Source organism: Limulus polyphemus, unplaced genomic scaffold (genome assembly GCF_000517525.1).
Source record: "Limulus polyphemus unplaced genomic scaffold, Limulus_polyphemus-2.1.2 Scaffold1251, whole genome shotgun sequence".
Taxonomy (NCBI): Eukaryota; Metazoa; Arthropoda; class Merostomata; order Xiphosura; family Limulidae; genus Limulus; species Limulus polyphemus.
Window position 1 is genome coordinate 297,176 of NW_013666861.1, and position 14,801 is coordinate 311,976.

Here is a 14,801-nt window from a genome sequence, read left to right on the forward strand (position 1 = left end):
TGTAATGACAGTAGTTTTATAGCTACATTGTGGTAAGACTTCTATAGGACAAATTAAATTCCTACAGTGGTACAGTAGTTTTATCTGACTCTGTATTTATTTTATCATAACCATGTATCAACATATATAAACTTTTGGTTTGGTTTCAGATATTAACATAAAGCTGCATAAAAGATATCCAAGATACTCTCCCTCATCTTGTACTGATTGATTAGTCATCATTCACAACTAGAACTTGGGCTATTGTAATCCAACAATTGGATTTGACGGTCACTCTTCTAACACACCCACGGCCCCAAAGTGCAGAGCACAATTTTTTTGCAGTAAAGATATACAAACAAAACATAATTTATGTAACCATAATTTAAGCAAAGTAACCCCACATCAAAACAACATAAAAATAAAAACAAATTTATTCCAGCTCAGCTACAAGGTTTTACTTTTTTTAAATCAAAACCTGAATGTTTATGTGTCATAAATAGCAGAAATAAAACATACTGAACAACGTATCAAGGATTTTGTCCATTCAATTCCATTCTGCTGTTACTAACAAGATGACTTTTGACTAACTTGTCCCAGCCACAAGAGTAGAGCCTGTTGTTCTTAGGTTCCCAGGATAATCCACGAACAAAATCCTCATGGCTAGAGTCTTTGTAGCTGAGTATGATAAGAAAAACAAAGAAAATGAGTCTTAAATTTATACATATAAAGAGAAACATACATAAAATATTTTAAATAATTTTTAAAAGAAATATATTTATAAATGAATTAAAGCAAACTTTAGCATAAAGCTTATTTAATAAAATTATTATCACACTAATTTATTACAAGACATGTGTAAGTAAAACAGTAACTAAAACCAGAAGTATAAATAATTATAACAATGATAATATAAAATATTTTTCTACGATGACATATTTTAATCCAATATTTTGAAAACAGCAATTTTAGCAGATATACTAGTCCATATTTTTAACAATCAACAAATATTCAACACTGCACAGTTTGTATTAATACTATTACACAACTTACAAATGACCAAAAAAACTTGTTTCAAAAGTGAAACGTTATAATTTTTTTTTATATTTTAGAATAACCCTAGAGATCCACCCATCCTTTCCTGTGAATTATAAGTCTTTAAAAATAAGTTATATGCACTATTATGTTTTCTGTACAGAAAATTTATTTTTTCACATACTCAGCAATTAAATTTTGTTTCATTTTTTCACCAAGTTATCCTAATATGCAACAAGCTAACTTATTGCCAATAATAGCACACTAGTATTAAATGTCTCAGTAAGAATTAAATGATTGTCAAAAAATATCTATAACATAGTTTAAACACTGTTTACAAAATTTCACTGAAGTAGGAACAATAATTTACAAGGTAAGGCCTTTTGCTAGATTCTACAAAGAAAGATGAACTAACTCAACTTACAAACTTCGAATTTAGCAGAAATATTTATCACAAAATTTAAGATGAGAAACTTTCGTTAATATTCAGACTTCCAACTGTTTTCAGAAACTCTTGATATTATTTCAAGTACTGCTTCTAAAGGCACCGTAAACGATGTTTATCTACATTTATTACACACAAGCTAGCATTTTACCCTTCTACTACTCAGATACTAAACAGCTTCATACACGATGACTGTTTCAATAATCGAGACATCAATTTACTAACTTAACTACAAACACACATAATGGGCATGTGTGGGGAGGATGATTCGTGAGTTGGGGATTTGGGGGTTGTTTCCCACTGCCACTATATTTCCTTGTTGTGTCTTTGTTATTGCAAAGTTACAACAACTACTTGCCACTGTCACTAATTTTGAAATGCTGATTAGAGAGAAACAACTAGCTGGTAGCACCCACCATCAACTCTCTAGCTACAGAAGTATTAAATACAGTGTAACTTTACTGTTCTTTTTTACACAGTGTTATGTTTCTAATTTATAACTGTATCCTTTAATACTGTATAAACAGATGTGAATCTAGTGGCAGGGTCGAGATCCCACACGTTGTATTTCTGTATTGATAACTACATTATTTAATGCTGTATAAACACAGGTGCAGACTTATGAAAGGGGGCCAAGGGAGTGGAAACTCCTACCCCCTTTCTTCCACCTATTGTTTTTAGAAGTTAATAAATGTATTATTTAATGTTGTATAAGTAGGCACAGATCTTTGGAGGTCGAACCCTTCTATTTTTTTTCTACAATTAATAAAAAAACAGCAAGTAGAATCAAATAAAAATATTAGATGTCAGTGTTTTATTTAATTGATTTATTAATTATTGTAAAAGCTTTTCAGTCTTTCAGAAGGTAACATTACTGGAGTCTACAACAATCTTGTTATGGCCTCAGCCAATAACTGTTTTTTTCTAAATTAATGCAACATTATGAACATCAACTAAATGTTGCCCTTCCAAATGTTATCATCTTTGCTTTTTTTAAATACTTAACAATGTGTGTATGCTCTAGACTTTAGAGATTTGTTTTCATTAAAGTCAGTATTTCTTAGGGCTCCTACAGGTCTTATAACATATACTAGTTGACATTCCTATCAAGAATGACAGGATAGAGTTTCGTAAAATAAAACTAGGTGCCCTGCCCTTCCTTCAGCAAGTATTGTTCACCAACTTCCCCTTCCTCATATACGAAAAAAAATACACTTTGAGGAAATAAAAAGATCTATTTCAATTAGTTGAAAGTGGAAATCCTGTTGTTTTCCTGAAATTCCTTCACAAAAAGAAACATTTTTAGAGTGAGCATTGGTTGTTAAATGTTTTGGAGTGAGCTTTGTTTACTAAATGTTTAAGGGTGGCATTGATCATTAAATGCTTAAGAGTGGACAATGGTCACTAAATGTTTCAGATTGGACATTGGCTACTAAATGTTTCACAGTTGACTTTTGTTAGTAAAAACTTCATAGTGGACATTGGTCATTAAAACATTTGAGAGTGGACACTAGTTACTAAATGTTTGAGGGTGGACATTGGTTACAATGTTTCAGAGCAAACTTTGATCACTAAATGTTTTACTAAAGTCCACTTTCACTACATAAACTAACAATATCAGGTCATACTTTTATTTGTAAGCAACATAACATAAGAGCCATAACAACCCATAACAGTTAAAAAATACCATTTCTATAACATCTCATAATACATAAAAACCACTGTATATATACTATAATAGTTATAAACTCATACTTTCGTTGCTAAGCAACATAACATAAAAGCCATTGTTGGAAAGCATTATTATGAAAAGATAGACACTGGCTTTTCTATATATTAGATTGTAAGTATTTAATCAATTTTAACTAAAAAATATTTTAAAATCAATACTTTTTAATATACTGACACACATTTATTGTAATTGAAGAAAAAGTTAATATTTTCACCTCTGTACACCTGCAAAGTGTTTTGCCTGTAAACAAAATAACCTACTAATTGATTTTTCTAGAATTTTCTTGCCAATCTCAAACTAATTTTTATTAAGAACTTATCACCCCATGAGAATATATTATCCATTTCTTTATTTTGAAGCATTTCCCACAGTTTTTATTCAGGTCTTGATTGAAACTTTGATATGGTGTCACATCAAGTGGTTTGATCACTTAATAATAAGACAGAGCTTTGAAAGCAGTTATAAAGAAAATTTAAATATAATTGGATAGAGCAAGTAGTAGACTATCAAGTATTAATAAAGTAAATATATAGGATTGAGGAAAAAACAAAGACAACAGTACATTTCACAAATAACTCGTATATTAATGACTATGGTCTTTGTTTATTTCCACAATTCTGTAATTATGGAATTTCATCAAGTACCAACAGTTTCTAGTATCAATTAAATAGATACATAGGTTTAAGAGGTGTTTCTTTGTGAAATGTGAAAGTATTTGTATGTTAAATTATATCCGTTTGAAAGCTACAGAAATTATCTTCAACGAGAAGACATCAGATAACTTGAGATAAGGTATGTAAGCTTATATAGTTTAGAGATGGGTTGAATGAGTAACAAAGAAAACTTGATTAAAAGAATAATACAATAACAGATGTAGTGTTTGGAGAAGGTTTTGTTTTCATCAGATTTAAGTAGTTTATCCATACACAGGAGTATATATATATATATACAGTACAAAGTAAAGAAGTCACATGCCTGGAAATTGCTTAAAGCTTAATAAAGGTATTTTGTTAATCTTTGGTTATTTGTTTAAATATGGTGCTTTTATTTTTTAATCATATAATATGGTTTTATTGTGTTGTGTTACTTGTAAACATGAGGGATTTTTTTTTATCAGAAATCAGATGAGTTTATTATTTAGTGAATATTGTTGCATTGCAAAATATTATGATGGCTCAAATCTTTATTAAGTATCATTTATGTTTATTCTATTCAAACAACATCCATAAATAAGTCGTCTAACTGGCTACTTAACTATTTGTAATTGTAAGCATGACATGTTTTAAATAAAAGCATTATCACCCCTTATCATGAAAAATAAAACATGTTTTCATAATTAATTATCAATTTATTTGATTTACTAAATATCAGTGTGGGATTACTGAATATTTGAAAAACAAAAAACAGTGATCACATGGCAGTATTTAGTCAACATTTGTGGTTTATCCATAGAAAATGTCCATAAAACTTGTGGGAAGTTTTTTTGATAAAAAAATATTTTTCTAAAATGCACAAATGGTAACCTTTAAAAGTTATCATTTTCCTATACTGAAAATAGACTTCCCATAGATAGTTACCTCCACTGCTCTCTAACACATTAAAAATCTTAATTCTCATCTAACGCACTAGCATTTTTATACCCCTCAGTTCCTGCTGCTCATTTAGCATGCATAGCCCATGCAACAACACTCCACCAATAGTAGCATGACACATACTCCCTGAGGAGCCGGCTCCCTCTGTATTACATTCTGTGTACCTCACTTTCAGGGTTAGGCATACCATAAAAAGAGATAAAGTGAGAAGGAAGGGAGAAGGAGAGAAGGTTCTCAGCTTTACCTTCTTCTTAAGAGAGTGGAGAAAGAAATTGTAGTCTATGGATATCACACTCACGAGTAAAATCCTCCATGGTCCACCACTCCAGCACCTAGGAACTGGAAAATTATAAGGACTCTCATACACGACTTGAAGAAGGGAGGTTAAAAATGCAGTGGAGAGTCTGGAGGAACAACACACCGGAGAATGTACAATGGGTGACTGCAAAACACTATTTTCAAAAGCAGGCTGTTCCCAATATATTCAATCAATTCTCCTTTACTCATGATAGTCCATGAGTGATGGTCCACCATGTAATGAATTAGATAGATATAATGTACTATACATCACTAAGTAAGCCGTTGGTGATCTTGCAAAACACCCCATCTCAACAGTGTGTGTTACATCATAAATGTAGCAGGTGCGGGTTTTAGTCTAGATATAGGAATATCTTAGCATACCTGACCAGGCAACACTCACCACAGAGTTGGATCAGAATAAGGAACTAACAGAATGGGAGGCTCCCTGCAAAAAAAAAAGAGAATACACTCATTGTTGTCAAAACTTAACTGAAGCACGTAAAATTGCCACTGGAGAGACAGTATCTGCCAATGAAGGATACAGCCAAATGGTGTAAGTAATGTGATACAATAGTACAAGGAGTAGTCCACATAACGGCCTTGACAATCTCATACAGAGGGTGACAAAAACAAGAGGCTGACGTAGTGATGTGGTGAATTTGAAAAGAGGAGACATGATAAAGATGACGCCCTTTGCAGGAAAGGAAAGAATAAGCTGACAAACTCAACCTGTAAGAGTGATGGGAGAAAGATTACAAATAAAAAAATATGAATGGGAAACACAAAAAGGTGAAGCATGAACAATATAGCAATGCAAAGCTCATACAGGACATAGAAGGCAATCGGGATTTGATTGGGAATAAAGATGTGAGATGAAAGAGATGGAGATATAGGGGAGAAGGCAGATTCTCTCTCCCTGGCATGTTTTTTTAGACAAATGGAAGAAACCAGATCGTTGGGAGAAGGGAACAGAACAGGGGAAGAAGAAAGGGGAAGGAGAAAGACTTCAAGCTAAAACCTGGAGAACCTACTGGTCTGTAGAAGTTCTCCAAACCTCCACAAAGGAGAGGAGCCTGCCCCTAAAGGACCTGAACGAACAGAGTAGTCACCAATACTGCTGCTGGGGCTCCCAACATATGCAGTTGACACAAAAATAAGGGCAAGAATGAAGACATGTGTAGAGAACGAGGTGCAGACTCAGAAGGACGTGATACAACTATAGGATCATGAGAAGAGAAGGTGGAAAGCTGTAATAAATATTCACCCAGGAAAAAAAAGAATTATGTAACCTGGCCACATCAACCCAGAACTCCAAAGAATCAGGGCAGCTTCCAAAAACAGTATCACTCAAAAAAGGAGCCACCCATAAGTCCCGAAGGCAAAGAGGCGAACTCTTAAGTAGCGTGACTCTCCTCAACTACAAATAAGCCATGTAAGGAGTAAAAGAGCAGACAAGGAAAGTCTAGACAAAGTCAACCACAAAAGAGAGCTGAGTTCCCCCGAAAAATCATTGAAGGAATGGCAAAAAGCCTCTGATAACAGGTGCAGAGAAGAAAGGTAATGAAAAACATGAGTAAGAGTGAGACACATCCTCAAATAGGGCCTGAGACAAAGAGACAGAAGCCTCAGGATTATAACTCCCTAAGAGGTAAAGGGGAGCTCAAACAATGAGAATCCAAAAAAGAACTAGGAGAATGATGAAAGGCCAAAGCATGTTGCTTAGAAACACGAGGGGGGTGAGGCATACCAGAATGCAAAAGAATTTGTGACAAAAAATCTTCGAATATGAAACTATATATCTGGGGAAGGGCAAAAAAACCAAGTAATCCGAAAAAGGGAGCTCACTTAATAGGGAAGGGAATGAATCACAAGACACAGGAGAAAATTGCAAAATACAGCAAACCTGAGTAATCAACTGTAGAAAAGGAACTGAAGGTTAAACGTCCTCTATTGTTGCCTAAAAAGATAGCAAATGAAGGACCAGGAAAAACCTTGGTCAAATTCCAGCTCCTCACACCCCTTGTCATCAGCTCACACTGCCTCACGATCCAGGCCCCATGTAGGAAGCTAACTCTTGCCAGATCCAGCACCTACATGGCTGATAGCACCAATCCAATGGCTTGAGTAATAGGGTTAAACGTGTCTCCAAACAAAGCAGGAGCTGACATAGTAGACACAGTAAATTCTGAGTTCATAATTCACAAAAACAATGTGAGAAAGATACCAATAAACTCTAAACTGTAATCAAATTAACCAAAAATAAATCAATAAAAAATAAATGCGGAAACAAAGCAAATTTCCATATGAGAAACACGTCCAACCAATAGCATGGTAATCCAGAAAGTGAAGTACACAGAATGTAATACAGATAAAGCCAGTTGCTCAGGGAGTGTGTGTGTCGTGCTCCTATTGATGGAGGGTTATTTTATGCATTATGCATGCTAAACGAGCAGCAAGAACTGAGGGGTATATAAAAAGGCTAGTGCATTAGGCAAGAATTAAGATTTTTAATGAATTAGAAAGCAGTCCAAGATCAAGAGAAGCTTTAGATGTAAGAGAGGCATGTATTGTATCTGAAGGGGTCTATCACATGAACTCAAGGGTAATTCAAAAATTGTTTAATTTTAAAAAACAAAAAAACAAATCAATGTAACATAAAATAGGAATATTAATATCATGATGGAATAATGTAGTGGTTGAAAAAGTTAAGGCCATATCACATACCTATTTCTTTTTTTTGCTTGTAAGACTCTTATTTTAGAACATTATTGAGATGTAAAAATAGTTTTTATGAACCAAGAGTGTTTTTGTCATTCTTGTTTCAGAATAAAAATAAGTGAACTATAAGTTCTGTGTGAACACTTGAATATTGTTCAGGTCAAGGACAGAGTTCTTGTGCAGTCAAATGAGACTAAACGTAGTTGAATTGATAAGTATTTGTTGTAATGCCTCCAGAAGGGCAATTTTATTATATTTATCTGTTGAACTGAGGAACTTAAAATAAAAAAGCTGGCATAATTTACTGATATATCTCAAATAAATCTTGAAGTCCTTCATTTGTCAATCCAATAAACATCCACATGAAAATCTAACACGTAGTAAAAGGATAAATATAAAGCTTCGAATAATCTTAATTTCTAGACATTATTGTAATTAGAGCTGGGTGATTATTGGTATTTGCTAACTAATTAATCCACGTGCTCATTAGCCAATTAGTACACCATGCTCCCTACAACCATAACAATTACCTTCTAGAATTTACTGTATCATTCTCTATAATATAATTTAGACCTAGTGATACTCTTACAGTAAATTTACAAACTAATAATGATACATTACTGAATAACCTAATTTCAACTAAAAAAACAAGCTTAGAAAAGTCACTTTTACACAAACAGCTTACGCTAAGAATCAAAAAATCACATGGATATATTTCCCAAGTAAAGAAATGTAATGCGTTGAAAAAGAAACAAAATATTAACACATACATTATATGAGAGTTTTCATTCTGTACGTCCATAACGACAACATCTGGTTCGTTAGCACAAGACGCCAACAGTGAAGGGCTGCAAGAAGAAACATTAAATGCAGTAAAAAATTTCATGATTTGCCCCTTACCTAAAAAAGTAAAGTATACAACCTTGTTCATAAAAATGGGTAAAGACAGTATTTAATAGTCAATACTTCTATTTCTAAAATATTTCTAATGAAATGCAATAGCTAAGCAACAATTTCACCAATTAACAATAATAGTTTAGTTTAATTATTTTTTCACTAGATATGAATGATAAATATATATTAATGGATATTAATAAGACTTAATGGATTTAATTAATTTTTTTAGATAAACAATTTTGGATGGTAAGTTTAAATAATTATCAAGATGACTTATAATTCAGAAAGAAAAGTATGGGGATGTATATAAAAATTATGTAAATAACATACCGTATACAAAAATTAATTTGAACATTTGTTTCTAAGATGTGCAAAACCATATAAAAAGATGTGAAAGGTTGTGTTTACATAAAGTAAATATGTTGCTAGGTTTGTTTTAATAACCTTTCTCAGACTTAAGAAGTTAATTTTGCTATGTTTTATTTTGTATTGTATTTTATTTTCTATCTAAAGCTTTTAATTTGTACTTGAGGCTCTGTATTCTTCTCAAATGTAATCTCACCAATTTGGGGAAAAAACAAGTCTAAAAATGGGTCTAGTGTGACAGTTGATTTCAACAAGTGGTCCTACACCTCCTCTAATATCTTTCATCAACACCTGACCATTGTTGTTCCCCACTGCAAACTGAGTCATTTCTCCTGGTTTCCACGCTATTGATGTTGGGATTATTGTTGTATCCTTACCTGTCCCAAAACAACATTTGATGTCAATAAATAGCAGCTTATTTCAAGCACCTACATACTTCATAATAGCTATAATTTCATAAAACTGATTCTCTAACACTAGCTAGCTCCATCTTTAACACTGAACCACTAGATATTTATCTGTTAACTCCTTAAACCTGAGCAGATGCTATTAGCATCCAATCAAAAATCTTGATTTACCCATTGGATATTGACAACATCCAATAACATTTATGTCTCTTTGGCTGAAAACTAATCCAGACCATATTATTATCCACCTTTTATAAATAGACCATAAATTTTATAAGATATGGTGATAATTATTAGGACTTCATGAAAATAATTCCAGACGAACATGAAAAAAAAGAGTTAATTGATATTATACCAAAACCTTTGTACAGCAAACTAGTGAAACAGTATTATGCTTTATTTATAAAATATTAAGATATTCTATTCACATTTAACTATTTTCCCAAATTGCCAGTAATACCTATAGAACAGCAAATTACATTACAATACATAAACTTTATCTCATATGTCATATACTTCAAATGTGGTAATTGTAAAAAACACGGAATTTCTGTGTACACAGTATAATTCTCAGTTAACTTCTGACACTATTATGTTCTTTTTCAAGAACATAACATTCACATAGTAAAACTTTTTCCCAGATAATTACAATCAAAGAGTCACATCAACACTAGTCTTCCAATCAGGAAGTTTTTTACAAAAAACTTTACCTTACTATAATGTACTAGATTATGAGTTTTAAACCAGAGGCATAACACAGAGTCTGTGCCTCCCACCACCCCATCTAAATTTTCCCATCGAGCCATCTTCATATGTCTGAATTATTATAGTGCTATGGACCCCCCCCCACACACACACACCATAATTCATAATTTAATAGTCTGTGACTATTATTTTTCACTATTCACCACTTAACTAGCGAAATCAGTGTGATCCTGTCAAACCCACTCACATATATTGTATGTTCACAGTTTGCACTACTACAAATCTACTGCATTTTCCATTACTTATAAGAAAAGACTGCCAAGTAATATTTCTTTAATTACTGTTGAAGATGCTGTGAACTAAATCATGACTATTAATCTAATAAAATTTTCATTGTGTAAGTTACTACACAACACCATATAATTGAAATGAAAATTCCATACGCAACTCATAAAAGCATTCTCCAAACTAATATAATTAATTTGTCCAAACATTAGTTTGAATTAAAAAACTGTAGTCTCTAAGCCTAATCAGAAGGCTTAAAAAGAACAAACCACACAATACAGCCAAAGAAGTAGTGTGTTCACTGAATTATTTACATAAGTCAAGCTATGCCGGAGGTAGGATCAAATCAATTATCTTTGTACTAGAGATTGTTTAGAAAAGTTTATCATTTGCTACACTAATACTTCAGCAGCTCCAGTAAATACAAACAGCTCTTTTTAAGAAAAGCACTATAGGATTATTAGGCTCTGTTAAAAAATAACTTTTGCTTCTAAAATGTTAAAGCACAATAATTCAGGTTTTTCTTTTAATTTAACATTTCTATTTAAATGACAATAAATATGATTGAGAAAAATGGTCTTCTTAACTACTGACATTGTTTTCGAGGTATAAAAATATTATCTTGTTTTTTAGCCATGGTATAGCAGCTGTTAGAGTGGCTTAGAGTTTTTCAAGTGCAGACTTTTAGCTCATAGCTCCGTCATCTCTCGACCGATTTGAGATGTGATTACAGTTTTGGACTCAGTAGATCAAATGTATTTGACCATGCCCAAGGTCTCCTAGATTAATTTACTCTAATCCTGCCTAAAAGAATTTCAATTTTGGGGTACACTGTTAGAGATCCTGATGAGTAATAAAGTCGAATCAGGTATATGTACGCTCCTTGCTTGGTATTGCTGACACACAAAAATATAACTAATGAAAAGGAAAAAAGATCTCATAGAATAATTTACTCTAATCCTGCCTAAAAGAATTTCAAGTGTCGTGGCTACCGAAGGTCCCCTCTTGTTCAATGTCAGAGTAGTGCAACACTGATTTGACATTACAGAACTGTTACTCTAACATTCAAAGAATTAAGTGAAAGTACAAAACTATATTATTATAAATTCATACAGCTTTATGAAAGAACAGACAGTGTAGTTAGTTCAGTTGTGATCACTAACTTTTATATTTTTCAGAAAATAAAATCAAGCAAAGTTGCCTTCACATTCAGTGCTGTTATTATTCTATTTGAAAACATCCCAATTCATAGTCAAAATCACTAATAGTGCTTCTAAAAGGACTTTTCATGCTTTTTCATTAAGTTTTCAAAACATTTTGGTCTTTCTGTTGAATCTTATTTCAAACAAAGAGACAGGAAATTTTCAAACAAACACTATCAACACATCAAATATATTGTCTAAACACTCCTTAAAAATGAAACTACTATATACAAAAACACATACATGCTAGTCAAATGAATTATTTATTTCTATAATGGAAAGTTGAACTAAATACATGAAAAACGGTCTACAAAAAAAGGAACCATTTTATATTCTACATTTTAAGCAAAATCCCGTTGTGTAAGTTTTAATAAGTTTCTAAACTAAACTATCTGAAAATCTCCAGGTTTAGTACTAATCAATAAAATTTACAATGAAAAATAGGATTTGAGATTTATCAAAACACATACTCAGATTTCACACCCATTAAACACTGGTCTTCTAGAAGGAAATGATACTAATTAATAAAAAAAACAGAGGTTAAATTTGACATTTTATAATGAAACATATTGCCAGCACTAATTAATCCAAAAGTTTTTATAGAGTATATTATGAACAACAGTATAATATTTAACTCTAGAGGGATAGTTGAACTAAACAAAATCTTTGGTGTGTGGTAGTACAATATTTATAATAAATAATTACTTAAAAGCATTAAATGACACTTTAGTTTCTTTTTTTTTTGGTGCAAATAGTTTCTTGAAAAACATTCTGTAAAGTTTGTTCAAGAAACTTTGTCAATGGTACACAGTAAGTGCTAGAACAACTGATCAATAAACAAACATTTTTTTCTAATTACACTGTTATTATAGGAACTGAAGTTTAAAAAATCAGTAAAATTGAATTCACAAGGTTGAAGCTAACAAAGCAAAAAAGTATCAGTGCTCTCAAAAAATAATTCTTATTATCAAAAACTGTGAGAATAGTCAAGTACTAATAGAAAAAGTTAAAATACATTTATTAGGAAAGATTTTTGAAAGCTAAAATTAACAAATTAGTTAGTCTCACCAGACTGAATTTTTGAAACATTGTTTGTCATAGAACTAAAACAAGACATTATTCAGCCAGCTCAGAAATGCAGAGCACAAAGCACCATACGGTTATAACTCAAAAACATACACATGGAGACTTTCAGCATTTCAATGATATATTTGCTTTATGCAGCAAATACTATATGTAACAGAATTTCTGAACAAATAACTTGGAATATTGTTAATGCTATCACAAACATAAAAAAAAACACAAAAAAGCAAAGATGTTAATAATGAAAAAATATAAATAAAACTAAATTCATTTAATTTTTTTTTACATTACTCACTATTTTTCCTGGACTGAAGTTGTGTAACTAATTGTACACTCCATAAAATTGTGCTGTGTGTAGCTAAGATTCATACATCTGATTACGGGTTCTCCATATCTAATAAGCTATGTATTTCAATGTAATATTTTGTTGTGGTATTGGTTAGGTTAAGGTTTTGAATATCTCACACAAGTTCTGCTATTTTGGCATGTGTCTACAGATAAAATATCAGAGCATTTGCCACAAGTGATATTGTAATTACAGGGCTTCAAAAATTTTAATTGTTTTGCATTGTTAATGAAATCTGTGTTATTAGTCTATGAGTAAATATATTTATTTCATGATTGCATTAATTTTGTCCAAATTTTTCTTGAGATAATCTCTCTCAAAAAATTGGCTTTTCTAATATGAATCTAAAAAATATACTCAATCATCATGACTTATTTATTTCAATATAATTTTAGTTTGTTTGTTTGTTTTGAATTTCACGCAAAGCTACATGATGGCTATCTGCGCTAGCCACCCCTAATTTAGCAGCGTAAGACTAGAGGGAAGGCAGCTAGTCATGACCACCCACCGCCAACTCTTGGGCTACTCTTTTACCAACAAATAGTGGGATTGACCATCACATTATAATGCCCCTACGGTTGAAACGGCGAGCATGTTTGGTGTGACGGGGATTCGATCCCACGACCCTCATATTGCGAGTCAAGTGCCCTAACTACCTGGCCATGCCAGGCCTATAATTTTAGTTTCCTACTGTTTTTTTTAACAGAATGTTCCATATTGTTGGAAAACCCATGCTTACTTCATAACTACATTTCGTTTTTACATTAATTTTCTGTAGCATACCTGATGGACAAAAGACTCCTGAAAAACTCAAATTGTAAAATACTGACAAGTAAAACAATTTTCATTTTTGAGATATAGGTTGTTCTTTAATTAACTGACGAAATTATAACTTGTATACAGTTCCATTTAGCATTCCAAAAGATGAAAAACTTAACTTACTTAATTCTGTTGCAGGTTTCGGAAGTCTCTGGTCCCAGAGTAGTATCTTTCCATCCTATAAAATAAGATCAACATTAATTATTAAAACAACAACACCTGCATAATGAAATGTTATATACAACTCTACTGCTTCATTTACATAAATATGCAACCTTTCCATGGACCACAGATTTAGAACCACTGCTCTAAGAAAAATAACCCACCATCATCACAGTATTATGGTCCTATATCATCAAATGTATAATTTAATCATCATTTATCATGTGTATTAATTCTACCTGACCTTTACATTGATATTCCCTTACCATATATTGGTACATTTTCTCAACCCATCATTATGGGAAGAAGAGAAGGATTAGTTACAATACAGATATGTATCTCTTTTATCTTTTAGTTATGAAATGTTAATTTCAAGCACAATAATATATATATACTATAACCTTGAACTACAATACCAACTTTGAAAGACAAGGATGGTAAGAAAGGAGAAGCAGCTGTTACTAATGGGGAAGAAACATTGTATTTAACCATTTAACTCCCTCACTATGGGTTCAGTCCCACAGACTGACCTCATAACCATTTTGTGCTTGATATAGTTTTCATACTATAACTTTTAATACAGTATGTGTTTCTTCACACATTTTGGAAGATTATCAGTAACCATTTCAAAGCTTTTCTTTGTTATCAAGTTTTATAATGTAAATGATTTGCTCATTAATATTTTCTTTTTGAATATTGACTATCCAGCATGCAAAGTAATTTTAATT

At 32.0% G+C, this 14,801-nt stretch overlaps 1 protein-coding gene across 1 annotated transcript; it reads right to left on the reverse strand.

Annotated features, from left to right (window-relative positions):
- Window positions 1-395: 395 nt before the first annotated feature.
- LOC106462788 (methylosome protein 50-like) lies at window positions 396-14,099 on the reverse strand. The gene is made up of 4 exons (XM_013922749.2): window positions 14,035-14,099; window positions 9,261-9,441; window positions 8,572-8,649; window positions 396-657 (listed from the first exon to the last, which is right to left on the reverse strand). The coding sequence occupies exons 2-4, from the start codon at window positions 9,389-9,391 to the stop codon at window positions 510-512; spliced, it is 357 nt and encodes a 118-aa protein (XP_013778203.1). The 5' UTR covers window positions 9,392-9,441; window positions 14,035-14,099; the 3' UTR covers window positions 396-509.
- Window positions 14,100-14,801: the final 702 nt, after the last annotated feature.

Excerpts from the sequence above, each read along its gene's own strand:
- LOC106462788 (XM_013922749.2), bottom strand. The coding sequence starts at position 9,391 with ATGACTCAGTTTGCAGTGGGGAACAACAATGGTCAGGTGTTGATGAAA. Across the intron at positions 8,650-9,260 it reads CTTGTTTTTTCCCCAAATTG|CCCTTCACTGTTGGCGTCTT; the intron begins GTGAGATTACAT and ends TTCTTCTTGCAG. Across the intron at positions 658-8,571 it reads AATGAAAACTCTCATATAAT|CTACAAAGACTCTAGCCATG; the intron begins GTATGTGTTAAT and ends TATCATACTCAG.